The 20,458-nt window shown below is 40.0% G+C and overlaps 1 protein-coding gene across 3 annotated transcripts in view; it reads left to right on the top strand.

Moving 5' to 3' along the window:
• LOC133533039 (scavenger receptor class B member 1-like) overlaps positions 1-20,427 on the top strand; it is an 84,818-nt gene extending 64,391 nt beyond the window's left edge. For all 3 annotated transcript variants that reach the window (XM_061871956.1, XM_061871957.1, XM_061871958.1), the window contains 7 exons: positions 7,934-8,128; positions 8,366-8,485; positions 9,396-9,519; positions 13,600-13,740; positions 14,511-14,629; positions 18,449-18,577; positions 19,800-20,427. In XM_061871956.1, the coding sequence (XP_061727940.1) occupies positions 7,934-8,128; positions 8,366-8,485; positions 9,396-9,519; positions 13,600-13,740; positions 14,511-14,629; positions 18,449-18,577; positions 19,800-20,057 (1,086 nt within the window). In that variant the 3' untranslated portion in view covers positions 20,058-20,427. The remainder of the gene's footprint in view (positions 1-7,933; positions 8,129-8,365; positions 8,486-9,395; positions 9,520-13,599; positions 13,741-14,510; positions 14,630-18,448; positions 18,578-19,799) is intronic.
• The last annotated feature ends 31 nt before the right edge of the window (positions 20,428-20,458 follow it).

The raw sequence follows: 20,458 nt of genomic DNA, 5'->3' as shown, positions 1-20,458 counted from the left end.
TTAACCATCACGGAATTAAGACTAAGCATTATCTATTAGCAGATTTAGCGGCGATTCGTGATTTAGATTTGCGTAATGTGGTTGCGTCACTTTAATTTGCCTTTTAAAGGAAAGAAATTTGGCTCTCCCATAAAAAACCAACATCAGACCAGCCAAAATGAATAAAACAACAATTTTTTTTCCTGATTTCGGGGTTGGTCCCATAGTAGAATTTGGTCAGTATGACCTACATGTCTCGCAAAATATTGCGGGGTATTATAAAAATAATCTGTGTACGTCATATTTTCATAGAAATTTGTCATTAATGATGACATAGCCACACTTTATCATTGCAAATGGCATTCATAATTAGCTTGGTCCCATTCTAATAGCTATCTCAGTAAAATATATCTGCGGTTGCATCTAATTGACCACCTATAAAACTTAACCGAGGCCATGGCAATTAGAAAGCAATATTTTACATTTATTGCATTTATTTTACAGAAGAATTGACTGATTCCGTTGCGGTTTTCCAAAGGCTATATTGTGATGTGATACTTGTAATAAATCAGAGATGGTTGTTAGAAATGTTTTAACTTTAGACGGAAGAGGAGGACCTGTGCGAAATCGCTTTTTCATGCAAACGTAGTCCTCATTTTCCTCTCTGGATATGGACATTATTGAAAATATTTTGACACAATTTGTTGTATATCAACCAGGTATGCCGTTTGATTTTTTGTAAGAATTAGGAGCATTTAAAATTTTGTATGTAATCTGTTTTCGATCCTAATTTATTTATTTAATTTCGCCTCTTTATGTCCTCTGGATATAAAACAAAAATTTGATTTCCGTACACCAAACATTAAAATAATAGACAAAAGCTCTCTTTTCCTCCTTGGGACTCCTATCTTTGAAGAATCCTTCTTCTTTCTTCTTATAAATTCCATGAAAGTCGTCTTCTCGAAATTAGTCCGCATTTCGCTTTATCTATTATTAAATTCTGCCTCTTTAAATTAATGTATGTAATTCGCTGCTGCCCTTTCTCAAAATTTCTTAACTCCTCTGGACGATATTGTCAAAAATTATTTGGAAACCATAACCAGGTTAGTCAACAGTCCTGGACCCAGGCATCCCTATCCCTTCCCATTCGCGACGGTCGGATAGGGATCCGCAAAATCTCTAGTGTTTATACCTCGGCGTTTTATCTTCCGTTCATAGCTCAGTAATTCTCGTAGGCAAAATCCTAAGGATCTGCCCTCTAAACTATGAGATTGCTAGCTTAACGGAGTCTAAAAACACCTGGTCCATTGCCTGTCTGCATACAGATTATCCCGAAAATCTAAATTCACAAAGAACCTGGGACGACATTCAATGTAAAATCATTTACAACACTCTTTTAAGCCGCAGCACTGCTAGCAGCAGGTTCCAGGGAGTCCGGCGCCTGGCTGCACGCCTTCCCGTCGGTACATACCGGTACCTTCCTGGAACCAGGGATCGGAACCGGTTTTTTACAAAAACTTCGAAATATTTTATATTTCGGTTTATTTTATACTCCAAATGTAGGACTCAGTTGTGTTTTCAGATAACGACTTCGTATTATTAGATTGCCTAATTAGAAACGAAGTAATTAACGAAGAACGAAAAAATACCGTTTTCGTTCCCATACAAAAAATACCGGTTTCCGATCCCTGCCTGGAACTGCACACTCTGCGCGTTGCTGCCTGTCTGCGACTCGGCATCCGGGTTTGCGCTCCACATAGGTGCCCCTGCGGCACTGACGTCAACGTCCTCGGACACCACAGACTCTCCTGCCACAGGAGCGCCGGCCGCTTCTCTCAGCCGAGCCAACTTCTATGAAATTATGACGTTTACTGAACACTTGAATGCTCGACTATCGAAAATGCTGCCAACGTATCTTGGTCTGACTCTACACCAGTCACTTGCGACTGGTAAAAATCGCGTTACATATACATACTTATATATTCTAAGCCGCGGTCATATTTTATGTTATGTACCTACAAAACACGCTAGTGTGGGGTCTCTCTTAGTGATACAGTGGCAGTTGCGTTTCGTTCGCTACGTAGCGTAAACGATTGGCTTGTTGGCTACGCACCCAGAACATCGCACCTAAAAAAACACTTCAGAATACTAATGAGCCGAGCATATTCGATGGGTTTACGAATCAAACCCACAGAGTTAAAACTATTAAGGGATAGCCAGAGTCAAACGAACCACGAAACTAATATTTAAAAGGGAAGAATAGCTTTGCGATAATTGCGATCCTAACGAAATAACGGTACCTACTTTTACTGTGAAATTCCATTTCGGAAGAAAACGGTTTCCACTAAGTAAATCTTAACAGATTATTTTGATTTTGATGTGGATGGCTTCGGAATAATATATACTAGGTTTCGCTTTGAAAAAAAAATATAGAAAATTTTGAAAACCTTTAAACCTAGTTTTTCATTGTGTCAATAACATATTAAAACATCATGGAAAATGGAAAATATTGAGAAGTGGAAAAACTATTTCTCTTTTTCTATGGACGAGTGCGTAGTATACTTCCCTTTTAATAAATACGCCAATTTCCTTCCTTTCCTTGAAACAGCAATGGAGTTGATAGCAATCGCCGTGGCCGAATCGGTCGTTGAGTTATAATTATTATTTGTATGTCTTTATATATCTTGGGACCGTGGGATCCCGGACCTTTGGCAGGCATGCGTGGGGCGGAAGCCAACAGCGCAGAGTCCCTTTTAGACAAATTTGATGTTATGTAATACACCAGCTAGAACCCATTCACGGATACAAATAGATTCCCGTAAATCGGTCCCAGCTGATATAGGGACTATTGTAAATAAAGTGGAGAAGAGGGCCGGTTATGGTGTTGAAGTTTGGCTGGTCAAAAGATTGGGCTATTGTAAAGAGGTCCGGACACCTGCCATAACAATGCTTATAAACACGTTATCGAGGCAGGCGGTGACTCGCCGCCCACTAGATGGGCCCCTGAAACTGCCGTCGTGAAGACGGCCAGAAGCAACACCGGTGTGAGCGGCTCAGGGGTGTCGACAGGTGTGCGCCGCTTTCTACCCAGTGGCTGATAACAGCCACTGTGCCAACTCGCGTTTTATGCATCTTTCACTTACACCCCCGGAGCATATAGCTCTAACGATTCCTCTCTGGACGGCTACTGAAGGCAAGCCAGAGCTGAGAGTCCTGCGGGTCCCCTTAGGGTCCACTCCGATCGACGAAGCCACGCCGGAGATGGAGACCCTGACCGACTCTCGGGAGCACTCGGGTCCGTGGGGTCGTTACTCCCCAACAGCTCGTCACAAGCTGCCCTGCGGGCTTATTATTATTACTTCCTTTTATTCATCTTTTTAGGGTTCCGTAGCCAAATGGCATAAAACGGAACCCTTATAGTTTCGCCATGTCCGTCCGTCTGTCTGTCTGTCTGTCTGTCTGTCTGTCTGTCTGTCTGTCTGTCTGTCTGTCCGAGGCTTTGCTCCGTGGTCGTTAGTGCTAGAAAGCTGAAATTTGGCATGGATATATAAATCAATAAAGCCGACAAAGTCGTACAATAAAATCTAAAAATTTAATTTTTTTTAGGGTACCTCCCCTACACGTAAAGTGGGGGTGAAATTTTTTTTCGCTTCAACCCTAGAGTGTGGGGTATCGTTGGAAAGGTCTTTCAAAACTAATAGGGGTTTTCAAGAAACATTTTTTGATAAAGTGAATATATTCGGAGATAATCACTCCGAAAGAAAAAAAAATTGTGTCCCCCCCCCTCTAACTTTTGAACCATAGGTCCAAAAAATATGAAAAAAATCGTGGAAGTAGAGCTTAAGAAAGACATTAAATGAAAACTATAGCGGACATGATCAGTTTAGCTGTTTTTGAGTTATCGCAAAAAGTTTTCCTTTCATAGTAAAAAGACTTACTTTAATTAGGTACTGATTATGCAAATTTGCCTATTTGTTTAACTCGGGCGAAAGGTACCGTTTCATCCCTTGGTTAACAATTTACTATACTTTAAGCTCCAGTTTAGCTTATTGTGACGCCTAAGTCACTACGGAACCCTACACTGAGCGTGGCCCGACATGCTCTTGGCCGGTTTTTTTTTCTTAGGCTAGGCTTTTTACACTATGTATATAAAACTATTCATACTATTGGTCATCATATTTGCTATCACGTCACCGACTGCAAGCCGTTTAAAAAATTTTCGCCCGTAAGGTGGTTCACCACGAATGTCCCCGATAGTATAGCGACGATGTTCATTGTCGTTTCGACAAAAGTACGGCCCCATCCTTTATGATGCTGATGAGATAACATCTTATAAATCCCATCGTCTGTTCACACGTGTAAAATTGTAAATACATTGTAAAAACGTTGACAAACATGTCAAGGCGCACGATTATGTCATTCCAACAATGAGTGTTGATTATCAGATATAATTCACAAGCCGTTCTCTTGTCTAGTATAACTTGAGCTTATAATGATCGCGATGATACCGCTGTAGAATACGTATACAAGTTGTTTATTTAGTCCCCTACAATAATTTACGGGCTGAAAATATAGGTCACACTGAGCAAGTTTCACTATGGGACCAGCTCCGAAGTCAATCAATCAATGTCAAGGTCTGCTGCTGGTCCCATAGTGAAACTTGCTCAGACCTTAACACCTACCTATCAATAGCGTGATTCTTGAGGAAGGTTTAGGTGTTTTTTAACGTAAATAAACCCCTTAAGCTTTTTATTTTATGTGTTTGCTCAAACTAACATAGTTATTAAGTCTAGAGTATAAGTACTAACATAATATGGATCTTTGATCTGAAATTAATCATTTTTATTTTATTTTATTTATTTATTTTATTAAGCCCCTTCTGATACTGACAAACAACGTTACCACATACCTAATATACGGAGCCGTACAGAGCCATCTACATCCACTGTTAAATTACATATTTTTCAAAGACTGAAACAGATCGCGATTAGAATCTGTTTTTTTTTACTGGTGATCCGACATCCGATATCGGCCGAGCAAGGCTCGAAGCGGATGAATGTACCTACTTATTATATAACTTTTTTTATATATATATTATAGGACATTATTACACAAATTGACTAAGTCCCACGGTAAGCTCAATAAGGCTTGTGTTGCGGGTACTTAGACAACGATATATATAATATATACATATTTATAAATACTTAAATACATAGAAAACATCCATGACTCAGGAACAAATATCCATGCTCATCACACGACTAAATGCCCTTACCAGGATTTGAACCCGGGACCATCGGCTTCATAGGCAGGGCCACTAGGCCAGACCGGTCGTCACTATATATTTTAAGTTATTAACTTATCACTATTTTCCAAATTGTGTCTAGATCGATTAAGATCTTCTTCTACTCGTCCACTTAAGTAATAGTTGAATTAAGATTTCGTATACCAAACAATAATGGTGTACTTTTCATGTATGAGCTCCCAAACTCTCTACTGTATCACGATTGTAAAAATACTATTTACAGTACATATGGGGCTACTTTATAGCACTAGTGCGAGTAGTAGCATATTACGTTACTGTGTCGAACATTTAAAGGACCATATGTACTGTAAAACGTTGTACGATACATGTGCGAATAGGTAATTCGCAACTCGTGTCGATTTAAAACACTCCCTTCGGTCGTGTTTTAATTTATCGCCACTCGTTTCGAATTTCCTATTTTTCGCACTTGTGTCGTAATGTACTATTTTAAACCATAATGGGTGAAAATGTAATTACTAAGTCTATGTTCTATAAGGTTAGGTTTACATTGGTCCACTAAGAGTGTGTTGTGTGTGATTAACTGTGTAGGCATTTAATGTACAAGTAATGATCATGTTGTATATGAGTAAGAGATGAATGTGTAATAAAGACTATTGATCCGTCTGTGATCATGATCATCTTTTTCAACTATTAAAGCTTAACGCACACGGGCGGGCGCGGGTGTGAGCGTTATCAAGCGGGTCCGTGGCGCGTTTCATCAGCTAGTTTTATATGACCATCAACACATAACACAGGCGTGGGCGCGGTTCGGGCGCGTGCGCGCGTTTCATTTACGTTGTATTTTATTACAACTAAAATGGCCATTAATACATACTACGTATGACCCGCCGCCGAGCATTCACACTGCGCCGTGGCCCCGCTTGGTTAGGTTCACGCTCGCTCACGCCCGCACACGCCCGAGCAAAAATGTAAAGTTGATAGATTTAGTCGTTGAAATTGTACTCCTTTTGTTACGTAATATCTAAATAACAAGTATTGGTTTCTATTTGCACGTTTTTTCATCTTGCCTTTTAATAATGAGGTCGCAAGCGTGCGTCCCCGGTAATATGTGACGAGAAGGGACAGTTTTTAAAAATTCATCAAAAAATTATGGTAGTGAATTATACAAAATGATGTATAAGAACAGTTTCAACAAATTTTGTAGAGTGTTTATGTATCAAAATTACGTTGAAATTAAGTCCATTTTCAGAATTGTCACTTGTTTTGTAGTAATTTCTGGAGAAAATTGATTTCGTCTAACTTTCATTTACACTAGGTACTTCAAATTTATAATAACAAAAATGTAGTTTATTAAAGTACAGGATATGTGTAATACAACATTACCATTTTTAGCAGTCCAAACTTTACGAAATTTACTTGTATGTAATTTTATATGAAATTAAATAATATTTACTATCGTATTTTAACATGATTTTGTAGACAACTAAGTATCATATTTAAGGGAAGAATGACAGGGGGTAAGTTGTGAAACTGCCGTCCACCCTTCACACCTACTATCGTACTGAACTGGAACCTTGCTTTGCTATTGCTCCAAATCAGAGCTCAACGAGGGGGGTGGGGTTAGGGCCGGCAACGCGCATGTAACTCCTCTGGAGTTGCAGGTGTACATAGGCTACGGAGACTGCTTACCATCAGGCAGACCGTATGCTTGTTTGCCACCGACGTAGTATTAAAAAAAAAAATCACAAGAACCTCAACACGAGTTCTCACTACGACGTTTCCTCAGGAGATGCTGGAAATGTTGAGTTTGTCATCCACTAAATGCCTTCCCTGGTGTTTCTACCTACCTAAGTACCTACTTGCCTACTAATTACCTCCAAATATCTGCATTACCATATGTCATTAATGCTTAGGTAGAGATAAAAGAAAAGTGAAGAACGGTCTTGGACGCAACTTGTATTCGCGACTCTGGGATACCCGCCCGCCTTTCTCAACTTACTCTCTTACCCGTTGACAGCGAATATTTGCATCATATTCTTCATATACGCCTTAGGGTATGGTGGTATTATAACATTTGGAACCGGGTAAGGGCCAGCAGACATACCCACGATACGACGTCATCTCACGTTGCGGCGACGTGCAACGTTGCGGCGCGGCGTTGAATCGCGGGGCCAACACACATACCCACGATACGACGTCATCTCACGTTGCGGCGACGTGCAACGTTACGGCGCGGCGTTGAATCGCGGGGCCAACACACATACCCACGATACGACGTCGTATCGTGGGTATGTGTGCTATACTAGGTCCAAAAGAGAGGTATGATGGATACTGTGAATGTCATCTCGCTTTGTGCGGTAGAGCACAGCACAGCGGATGTCATTCCAGATCTAGAGCAGAGCCCAACTGGGGAAGTACCTCCACCTTACAGAAACGCGCAGCCAAATAACACTAGACCCTACTCATAGTGTTGTGTTCCTGCCGGTGAGTAAGGTTGCCAGAGCTCAACAAGGGTGAGGAGTGTTATTAGGGTCGGCAACGCGCATTAACTCCTCTGGGGTTGCAGGCGTACATAGGCTACGGAGACTGCTAACCAACCTGCTTTGCCACCGACGTAGTATTAAAAAAATTGCAACAGCTTAATTAAAAATTATTCACATGTCTTTAAACAAAACTTCTTTTTTCCAGGGCATATCTTCCTACCTCTCCACCGCGCCGTACATCGCGAAGCTCCTCTTCCGAGGCATCGCCTACCAAAGCGACTTCTTCTTGAAGAAGACCATTTATGAGTACCTGTGGGAGTACAGGGAACCGATCCTCGACACTTCGAAGAGTATAGCGCCCGGACTGGTGCCCGTGAATAACATGGGAATGCTGGCTAGGGTAAGTCTACGTATTCAAAAAAATATCATTCTTTCGTTTCACCAACCCGGTTCTTATTCTCATAGTTAAAGGGATAAAAATCGACAATCATGTTACTCCTAAACCAAAAAGACTTGCTATGGGGATGCTAGCTCTCGCTTAAACATCTAGCTGTGTCCTTATCGGTCTGCACTAAGTTTCCTTAATCGATTCGGTCATGGAAGCATATTTTTTTACAGAAGTGTGTATTGCTTTCAGATCTACGCAGATTTTACAGACGAGGTGACAGTAAAGATTGGCCCTCAATGGGGGCATGAACACTTCTTCCAGATCGACCGGTTCCGTGGCGAGCCGCAGCTGCCCGGCTACGACCCGCAGGTAAGTTCTCTCTCATATTAGCATTTATTCTGGTTGTCTCCTGTAGTGTTTGGACCTCAGAGAGCTTACCGCCAACATCAAAAAATCGAAAATCGTTTTCTGCTTCTCTAGAGTCAGACCAAGATGCAAGGCAGTGCAGGTGTTATTTTAAACATCAATCTTCTATGAAATTATGACGTTTACTTAACACTTCCACAGACTGGGCTATCAAAATCGCTGCTAACTGATCTTGGTCAGACTCTATCGCCCCAATATGCAAGAGAAGTAGAATGGCAGATAACTAATTCTCCATTTTTCAATTTGGTGGTAGGCCCTTTGGATCCTCTTTCCGAATCCTTCTCCACTTCGTATTACGGTCCTCGTCTATCCTCTATTTGAAGACCTTTAGCGCGCATATTATCTCTCGCAACTCTCCAGGGCTGATTCTAGAAAATAATGTCATTCTGTCACTAAAACTATTGCCAATCGTTTTATACATGCAGCCTGTGGGTCAATTTTACGCAGCGGGCTTACAGCGACTTGCGAGTCCAATACAACGCGCTTAGGGTTCTGTTGGAGTTGCCGCGGCACTGCAGTGCGTCGGGCATGTTTGCGGAGGCGCGGACGATTTTGCTTCCATAATGCGCAAGCGGTGCGCCTCCCTGCTAGCCAGAGTCCGCTGCAGCACCAACCAGATCCTGAGCGCGTTCGCGGACCGCTGGCATTCTGCGCGCAGCTCCATGTCTCGCGCTCCACGTAGGTAGTTCATAAGTTTTTATGTGTAGATTTATTTATCATTATTTGTTATTCATTATGATTTTAAAAAATACTAACAGAAGCTTATAAGTATCTTGATTATTTTGTTACTAACCGTGCTATGGAACGTACACGTGTTCTGAAAATAAATTGAATTGAATTGAATTGTCCACAGGAATGTTCTGACCGCATCTTCGGCTCAACAGAGGGCGTGATGTACCAACAACACATCACCAAGAAAGACGTACTGCTCTACTGGAGGAAGACTGTCTGCAAACTTATGCCTCTGTATTTTGACAGTACGTAGTTTTAATAAAATTGATAGCTACCCCACAGCAATTTCATGACTTTTAGCCCGAGAATCTCTGGCCAAATCTGCAGTTAGACGATTAGGCGTCCTTTCTAAGGTCAAGCGGTACTTCACACCGGGACAGCTTCTTCAGCTTTACGTAGCTCAAGTCCGGTCGTGTATGGAATACTGCAGCCACCTTAAGGAATGGATCCGCCAAGTATCAGCTAGCCGCCTTAGATTCTATAGACAAACGCGCTAGGAAGCTTATTGGAGATGCGAGATTGGTAGAGGCTAGACTCCAGAGCCTAGAACACCGTAGAAAGGTAGCCTGTTTATCGGTATTCTACAGCATACCTTTCGGGGAGTGTGCGATGGGCTTACACAATCTAATCCCGTGGGACTAGACGCGGACTTGCGTTTCACCCTTACGTCGTTACTCTGCCGCTGATTCGCAATAAACGCTATGCATCCAGCTTTATCATGGGAACGGGTAAAGAGTGGAATTCACATTCTACAAATCTATTCCCAGTCCACTATAACTTGGATATTTTTAAATCGAGAGTGAATAAACATCTTTTATGTAAGCATGTTCCATCCTAAACTGCATCGGCACTTAGCATCAGCTGAGATTGTGGTCAAATGCTTACCTTTTTCCAATAAAAAAATACAAAGGGCACTTACCGATAGATAATGGGGCATACCATAAGCCGTAGTATCGCGTTGTAATTTCGTATATTAAGCACCGAACAACAAGCAACCTGTACCACGCGACCAAAACGTCGTAAACGTCGCAAAATTCATGGCGCTTACGCGTTTAAGTCGCGAGATTCACGCTCCGCTTCTACGGTTTGTTGTCAAAACACTCTTGCGCAAAATACTGGTTCTCTGTGCCGGTTCTATATAGCGTGTATTTTTGATACGACCGCATAATCAAAGGGTAGTTTAGACTTTATTGGACACATTACCTGTTACGTGTTATATAAAAAAATACGACTTTTATTTTTCCATATAAGATAATTCAGCCAGCAATGTATCGCTGCTTTGATTTAACTCAAAATGTAGCATTTAATAACACGTCACAACTGTCACAAGTGAGGATGATGTACAATTTCACCGCCACTCAAAAAAACAATATACTGATAGTTAAGACAATAAAAAAATCTTTCAGAATTGTTTTATAGCACTAAAACCAACGTCTAGTTTAAGTTTGCTGTTATATCAATGATACACACAGTATACGTAGCAATAATAGGTAGTAGCGATGTCTCAAGTCGTTGATTATTTTACTGAGCATTTTTGACATCCATTGTGACAGATCGGGCGTTAAGCCTAGTAGAACAACCGGGCTACCCGAGTGAACGCGGAGTGGGCACCGCTGGACGATGTGCTCCATGGTCTGAGGACCTACCGCGCCCGCGTACCACGTTTGACGTGTTGTCTTATATTCCTGTTACACTTACGTACGCATTTACAAGTGCGAGAGAGAGGTAACACATCAAACGTGGTTCGCGGTAGGCCCTCTGGTTCTCTCCATACCCGCAAATACTCAAAAAACTCCCATATCGCGTTTGTAAGGGACGGTAGATGATTTCATGGAATGCCTCTAATGGAATGGACCCTACAGACGGTACAGATAATTGCATGCGACTTTCGATACATAACTTCTACGATTACTGGGGTGCAACGAATTCAATCGTAGAGCGTTGACCCCTTAAGTAGGTACACAGATAACTGTATTTTTTATCAGAAAATACGCCTCTCGTAGACAATTAATATTAATAAATATTTGTATTTTTATAGGTATATTGAAGATAAATGAAATGGCTTCTTATCGTTTTTTTATTGGTACAAAGTCGACCCGAATAGCCCGACAAACTGCATCTAGGTACTTACTCTCGACTTGAATACATTTCTAATTTTCTAGTAAAAAAATTTCAACGTCCCACGACAGAGAAAGATGCCCGCAATTTGCGAACTTCGGTGTTCACGGTCTTGAATCGGAAACTTATGACTAAACGTTTTTAAAACTGAAACGGGTGTAATCGCGTGCACTTACGTTTATTATTTGGCCTCAATTTGGCCTGACGTTTCAAACGTGACGTTATGTTCGTGGTCTCAGGTAAAACGTAGTGATTATATGCTCTTTGGTCTCAGGCAGACTTGCCATCAATATCTTCTAGCGGTTTACACTTTCGTGCAGTGGCGAGACTATCGAGCCTCGAGACGCGTATGTAATCAGTGAGCTCGTGGCTGCATGGCCACTCGCCGAGCTCGCGTCCGGACTCCGGAGCAATTTTTGAGCACGAGTCAAAGGGGCTTGCGGGGGACGCGTGCTTGCTGTACATTCGCGCTCGGCTTTCAATCGATTACAAACGTCATACCGTGCCGGTTGTATTCAAAATCGATTAGCTCGACGAGCTGTAGCCGAGACACCAGACGAGCCGCAAGCCGAGCCACTAGGCGAGAGTGTATCGGAACAGTTCTAACTGCGCTGGTTTTGCGAACTACCCGCACTTGATCTTGATTATTCACTTGTACGTTAGGGTTGTCATTGTCACGTTATCCACATACGACACTCGCGACATTTTTTTTTTAAACATCATCTGATGGTATGTGACTGGATGTTTTATCACGCTTACATTTGCTAATCACTGGATTCCCCTGAAATCCCCTGTCCCTCTCCCTCGTTCCGTTCTGGTTGAAATTTCGATGTTTTCTTATTCTAATTGCTTTACGTACTTTTCTTACTACTACTACAAAGAGTTTACAAGTTTACATTACAGTTTACAAAAAATAAATTACTTACTTACTTACTATACTTGCTACTACTACTACTACTACATGTTCTCATGAATATATACTCTGGCACAGCCACTTTGTCAGTAGAAAAAGGCGGCAAATTAAAAAAAAATTAGGCGCGAAGGAATGGTCTCCCATAGAATATTTTAATTTCGCGCCTTTTTATACTGACAAGTTGGGTGTGGTTCAGTAGGTAATACTTATTTTTCTCCTACATACTCGTATAAAGGCATCAAAATATTTGGATCAGTTAGGTTATGCCAGGGGTCGAGAAACTTTGAGGTATTGCGGCTCTTCAGGACCAAATACATCAAATTTTAAGTTCTTAGACCACTGAAAACAATAATATGTGGCTTTCCACACAGAATGGTCCTTATGCTTCAAGCGCAATAAGGACCTTTTTGTCTGAAATTCCAACAGATATTCTCATATCATTGAGATATAGGTGATAGAGGGGGTAACTGTCAACCACTGATGCGTTAAAAAACGTTTACAGTACATATGGTGCTACTTTTCCGCACTAGTGCGAAAATTAGCATATTACGTTACTGTGTCAAACATTTAAAGGGCCATATGTACTGTAAAACGTTGTACGATACATGTGCGAATAGGTAATTCGCAACTCGTGTCGATTTAAAACACTCCCTTCGGTCGTGTTTTAATTCATCGCCACTCGTTTTGAATTTCCTATTTTTCGCACTTGTATCGTAATGTACTATTATTTTATTGTATTATTTTATTTTATTTTACTGTATTAATGCATGATGTGTATTTATAGTATAGTGTTTAAGTCTAGTGTTCCAAATTAATATGTATGAGTCACTATGTTACTCGAAATAAAATTAAATTAAATAAATAAACGAATTTTTATTTAATTTAATTGCACATGAAGCATAGAGAGCCTTCTCTGATGGAAAGCCACATAATATTGTTTTCAGTGGTCTAAGAACTTAAACTTTGATGTTTTTCACGAGATTCTTACCCACAGACGGGCGCTACCTCGAGGCTATATATAGTCGCCCCGAACACCATTAGCACTAATTAGATAATATGTACTATTTAAATTCTGACTAAGTAACTGTTTTTGGTAATAATTTATTATAGTTATGTTATAATTCAATTCTTATATTCCTATGTGTCATGTCTGGTGTATACTGTAAGTGACATTATAATAATAAAATAAAATAAAAATATTTCTACTTCGCTTGACTTTTCTCAAAAGTTTGCCAACCACTGGGGTATCCTATCCCAATAGACAATGTACTTACAATTCAAACTGTAATTTCAGGTGAACTAACAGTAGACAACGTACCTGTATTCCGCTTCAACCTGTCTGAGAGAGTGTTTGAGCGGACCAATGGCACGGACTGCTACAACACAGAACCACCGCTGCCACCTGGGCTGAGTGACGCCAGCAAGTGTTACTTCAGTGAGTCATTATAGTTCTCTTAAGTGTTATATAATGAATCCATTATAGTTCTCTACAGTGTTGTATAATGAACTCATTATAGTTGAGTCGTATTAGAGAGCACGTTTGAACGAACCAACTGCACCGACTTTACTTCACAAAAGCGCCTCTGCCGGCTGGCTAGGCTTAGTAACGCAAGTAAATGCTATTTTAAAAAGTATTACAGTTTAAAATATCTAATGATAATCTAATCAAAACCAAAACGAAGTGTAGGCCTATTAGTTCAATCGCTCGTTGATGTCTTTAGTTCTATTGACGTTGTCTATGTCTACTACCCGTTCGCTTCAAGTTGGCCATTTAGGCACCTCCCGGTTCGCTTCCCTGCCCCACCCCCTCTGACGCCTTATCTACTCGGCTACCACAGCTTGTTCGCGTTCGTACTTCCGTAGTCATATAAAAACATGTTTACCAAATATCACGCGAGATGGCGGTGTACCAGGAGCGGCGGTTTCTACAACGCGCTATTGAAATGTAGGTACTGTATATAATAAGATAATAAGTACTTATATAATTTATTATTTATTTATTGGAAAACCGTACATGAAACATATTTACAATATATATCACAATCGGAGGCCAATTATAGGTTAGGTTAGGTTATTAATTTTTATCACAGATGGAAATTTCATAGACATTAACCTCACTAAGTAAGTATAATATATAGCTCTTTTATGTTCTCTTTTTGTTACCTACCTATCTGAGACATTTCATTCAAAAACAATTTTTTCCAGAATTCCCGATGGTGGTATCTTTTCCCCATTTCTACACCGGCGGGCTACCAAAAGACCATTACGTTACGGGCCTGCAGCCAGACAGATACAAGCATAATTCTTTCGCCGTTGTAGAGCCCGTAAGTAACCAAATTTATCTGTACAGCTCAACTACAAGACCTCGTCTATGGGCAGGGGCACCCCAGTACTAGCTTCTCCCTCTGGACCGCATCCATCTGCATCGCAACCGACTCGAATTGTTGACTGCCAGCGTATTTCGGAACGACTTGACTCCTAGGCGCTGCGTAGAGATGTGGCTTCGCTCTACATTTTCTATTGCATGTATAACGGGGAGTGCTCCGAGGAATTGTTCGGATTAATCCCTGCCGCTTCTTTTCGCCATCGCCCTACGCGACAACATTTCCATCTTCACCGCTTAGATGGTTGGCAGTCCTCAACTGTGTGTTTCTCCAGAAACTTCCTACCTCTTACAGATAAACTGTTGAATGAAGCCCGCGGTATTGCCGAACCGATAAGACCTTCAAACCTTCAACAAAAGGGTGTATTCCCATCCTAAATTCCGGCAACGCACTTACAACCCCTCGGCTGTTAGGGGAGTTCATGGGCGGCGGTAATCGCTTACCATCAAGTGATCCGTCTGCTCGTTTGCCTCCTATATCATACAAAAAGATGGAACATATATATATAACCAACTATAAGATAACACGCGGTGATACAGATACAGATAGGATTTGCTAAGATATTTTTTTTTTTTTTATTTAAACTTTATTGCACACATAAAGAAAAATGTACAAATGGCGAACTTAATGCCAAAAGGCATTCTCTACCAGTCAACCATTGGGTCAAACAGAGACATTTGTGTATGTTGGTGCAGGAAAAAATAATAACAAATAATAAGGAAAAAATTAAACGTGAAGTCAAATAATATCAAAAATATATAAATAGTTAAATACTACTACTTATATAATGTATAAAAGATAGACTAATACATATAATTATGTACATATACATGATGGTGAACCTTATTTAAGTTCTTCTGACAGAAGATGCTTGCGAAGTAGTCGTTTGAAAACGGGTTTGCTTGGGGCTTGTCGAATAAAGAGAGGGAGGGAATTCCAGAGACGGATTGCCTCAACGGCGAAAGAGTTAGACATAAAACCAGTACGGTGTGAAGGAATCGAGAGTTTGAGAGAACGGGAGGAACGGAGTTCACATCCTGGACGGGGGGTGATGAAAGTGAATTTACGTTTAAGATAACCAGGGGAGGAAGGCTCGAACAAAATGGAGAATAAAATACTCAGGATTCTAAGGGACCTACGACGACGGATGGAGAGCCAATTTAGCTGACGGCGATAAAAAGAAACATGGTCGTATTTGCGAAGTCCGAAAATGAAACGTATGCCATTATTCATAAGACGGTCTAGCTTATTGAGGTACTCCTGAGAGATATTAGTCGTGCACGCGTCCGCATAGTCAATAACTGGCAAAATTAGAGTCTGCACAAGTAATTTCTTAGTACCTACTGGGAGAAAATTCTTAAATTTATAGAGATAACGCAATGTTCCTGAAACTTTCCGACTTATTTCAGAGACTTGGTCATTCCAGGTAAGGCTAGAATCTAATACAAGGCCGAGATCTTTCACTTGTTTAGTAACTAAGATAAGTAAGATAGCTTATCACGTGATGCTGGAATGAAGCGGAGTGGCTCCATACAAGGCAAATAAACATTTCGGATCTCCAAGAGATCCAAATATAAATATAAATTTATCTCAATCAAAATTCACAAGCATCCTTAATGTACAACTTAAATGTAAAACTAAAATCAACTACAGTTAAAATAATTAAAGGTCAAAATTAAAAATATCTATCAAAATTTAGTACCCTTGGTAGGGTGACCATCTGGCAGGCAGAGTTCCCGCGCTGAATTGCAATTGCAATTGCGGTCCGTTGCCTCCCTCAGCCGTTTGTCGAACGTCTTGTGGAGCATCTGTGCGCCTCAGCCCCACCGAAGCATCATAGGTTTGATAGGATTCCTGGAGGCGTTGGCCTGGTTAGACTTGCCTTCGATTGGCGCCAGTCGTTAAAACGATACCAAACATGGCCTAGTAGCTGATGTAGATATCAAGATAAAATTGAGAGCCCCAAATAAACTTTCAGGAGAGGATATCTCGAAAACTATTTAAGATATCGAAAAACTTGACTTAATTAAACTTGTAGCAAATTTAATCAGCTTTCGTTTTCTGTAAGTAGTCATGTCGCTAAGACGCAAAGTTTCCAAGAGTAAAAAGCTTCAAAGTTCGCAAAGTTTCAAACCCTCCCCCGGCTCTAGGGCTACCTACGGCTGGGGTCTCTTGATATGTTCACCACCTAAAGTCAGACCTAGACAAGTCTGCAACGATTTTGATAGCACACGCAGTGCAAGTGTTATTTTACTCGACGTTTCAATCGTCACTTTCTAACAAAATGATATTGTAATGTGACGTCACTGTCTTAGGGTCGGAAACGCGCATGTAACTCCTCTGGAGTTGCTGGCGTACATAGACTACGGAGACTGCTTACCATCAGGCAGGCCGTATGCTTGTTTGCCACTGACGTAGTATAAAATATATAATTATATATAAGTAGTTGTCATACAATTTATTTTTCAATAAAATGTTAAGAACCAAATTTTATTCTAGTACCATTTTCGTTTTGAAAGTCCAATAAAAAATTTTTTGAGACTTTGTGTCTTGTATTTTTTTTTAAATCTCAATGTCTTTTTAAATTCCATTTTTTTATAGGGAGCGTGCATTAACTATAGGAGGCAGCACAGGAGCCGTCAGATTTTTGGCGCGAGGCGTAAATGTGATGTTTTTTGTTCCGATGTAGCCCAAAAGATGGCAGAACCTACTATGCACAAGAAAACACGTGACGTGTAAATGTGCCTGTTTATGGTTCCGATTCAGACCACAAGATGGCAGACCCTCAAACGCGCACGGTCCCTATAATGGATGGCTCATTTTCTATCCATTTAGCTAAATTTTGTTATAATATTCAGCATATTGTGTCAAGTACCCAATTGACATTAAAGGTCACTCATTGACACTTCATGACCAGCCAAGAGGAAAGTGGTCAATAATATCTACACGATCGCTATGGATCCAGAATGATAATCCGCGAAGGTCTTTAATTGACATGTCATGATCAATGGCGGTGCTGATTAATATTCTACAGGGTTTTGAACACGATTTGATTTAGAATACTAATTATTCGATACGTGTTGAAATCTATTTAAAACTAAGTGTGCCCGCGGCTTTTGATCGCGTAGTTGACTGGCCCCTCTCCTTAGGAGGTACTGTAGACCTCAATTCCAACCCTCTGCACCCCCGGATTAATTCCGATCTGGGCTATAACCGCGAAAATCGAAGTTCGTCAATTGCGGGGATTTTTCTCTGTCACTCTAATTACGTCTTAGTGAGAGTAAAAGAGAAGGATCCACGCATTTTTTTAGAAGAATTTCGGTTTTCTCGTTGAAGGCCGCCTGTACCCGCGGGTCCACTCCACCCGTGTGCAATCGGTCGGATGGGAGTGAATTCTCTCCTATCTCGTCTGTGCCCGTAACAGATCGAATAACTAAAACTTGAATCGGCCTGTACAGTAAATCCCTGGAGATGAGGGCCTACCGCGAAAACCGAAATTCGAAAATTGCGGGATCTTTCTCTTTTACTCTCACTAAGACGTAATTAGAGTGACAGAGAAAAAAGCCCGCAATTGACGAATTTCGATTTTCGCGGTTATAGCCCTGGGCCGATTGGCCTATAAGGCTTGAGCTAAAATTTAATTCAAATTGAATTTGCAGTTTAGCCGAAATGTATTTATGTCTAAATACTGCAAAAGATTTTATAATATAATTTTAGTATGGAAATTGTAATAATTAAGACCAATATTTTCTATTTCAGTTAACTGGGACTCCATTCCGCTCCGTAGCTCGCATGCAGAGTAATCTACACTTGAAAGACCTTTCTGGTTTTTCTGAGGACTACAACAAGTTCTCCAACCTCATAATACCTCTGTTCTGGGCCGAATATGTAAGTATTTATTTATAATACCTAATTAGATAGCTGATGAAACAGTTTCTTAGATGGTTTAGTTTTTTTTTTTTTAATTTCGTGGCAAACTTCATTAGCCAATCTGCTGCTGGGACTGGTTAGGTCATTTTCCCAAAATCATTATTTCCTTGTAGCGTAATTTCCAGTCGCATTTTTTCCTATTCTTAATTTACACCAGACGTATTTATTCCTAACATGATTTTTCCAATCGCATATTTTCCCATTAGACAATTTAACTATTCTTAATTTACACTAGACGTATTTATTCCTTGCATGATTTTTCCATGCGTAGATTTTCCCATTACACAATTTATCCACAATACAATCACCCAAATTGCGTACAGTTAGCAATATCGACGGAGCCCCGCTTGCGCGGGGCTCCTATTCTGTGCCCTTTGGCCTTCGGCCGTTTGAAGATACCTAACGAACCTAACCTACCGTTAAATTTTCACCGTCCCAATCCCAACACTCCCAACACTGACAATTTTGCAAGGAATAAATACGTCTAGTGTAAATTAAGAATAGTTAAATTGTCTAATGGGAAAATATGCGAATGGAAAAATCATGTTAGGAATAAATACGTCTGGTGTAAATTAAGAATAGGAAAAAATGCGACTGGAAATTACGCTACAAGGAAATAATGATTTTGGGAAAATGACCTAACCAATCATCTGCTGAAATCTCATTGGTTAACTTAGTGTGGCCATGTAAATAGTGGTAATTTCCCTTATTTGATTTTCCTCCAATAAATTTATTTCGTTAATACCTCATTTCATTAGCTTAATAGTTATTTATTATATCTGTAGTACGACAATTACATTAACAAAATGTTAATTTAATAGAACTGCTCAATATCACGCTTTTAAAATATCGTCACGAAAAGCTGTTCAGGAAATCTAAAAACATTTAAGTACTTAGTGCGTTTATTTGTGACATTATCTATGAAAAAGGACCTTATTGTCGGTGGCGCTTACGCCATTATCAACGATGTTCCCATATTATAAACAACGCCGCGCTACGAAGTGCGGCGTAAGCGCCATCGACAATAAGGTCCCTTTTCATAGATAATGTCACATTTTATGGTCAAAGTCACTTTATTTATTAAAACCAAATTATGCGGTTTCGAAACCTCCACTAAATTAGTCAGTTTTCTTTTCAAGATGATCTAAAAACTTATTATAAGTGACTTTCTTTGTTTCAGAATCAAGAAGGCTTACCAAAGCGAATTCAGGGCACAATATTTTTTATGACAGTTATTCTACCTCCTTTAACAACTGTAGTTTTAACAGCAACTCTATTATTAGGATGTTTTATAATATTTAGACAAATTTACATTCACAACTTCAAGAACGATAGTTTGAACTCTGTATTGCAACTTCAATATAACCAGAATAAGGTGATAGCTAGTACGAAATGGTTTGCCAATGAAAAAGAAGTTTTCCTGAAGCCTCCTAGCTAAATAAAAAACTGTTACATAGTTCTACATTATATTGGTAACAAATAACAATACGTAAAAGTGTCATTAGTGTTAACACAAAAATTGTTCAACGAGTAAAGACTGAAAACCATACTCGCATTTACAATATTATCGCATGAATCATGCGCTGTTATTAATTTTTATCAACATAATTACATCATTATATATATATTTCTTTTTTTTTTCTAGGTATCTATTCTATGACAGGAATATTTTGGAATACCTAATATATACATTTTATAAAAGTTTATATATCCAGGGCTAGTGTTACGCTGTGATTGTTCCTAAGATAAGTAAATAAAATATTTGCTCACTTCTAGTTTTAAGATGTAAATAAATGAATAAAAGTGAACCTCTCGTTTTATTTCATTTTCCCCTAAATT

The sequence above is a fragment of the Cydia pomonella genome, chromosome 28 (genome assembly GCF_033807575.1).
Source record: "Cydia pomonella isolate Wapato2018A chromosome 28, ilCydPomo1, whole genome shotgun sequence".
NCBI classification, from domain to species: Eukaryota; Metazoa; Arthropoda; class Insecta; order Lepidoptera; family Tortricidae; genus Cydia; species Cydia pomonella.
The sequence above is the reverse complement of the archived record's forward strand: the minus strand, read 5'-3'. Positions and strand labels throughout refer to the sequence as shown.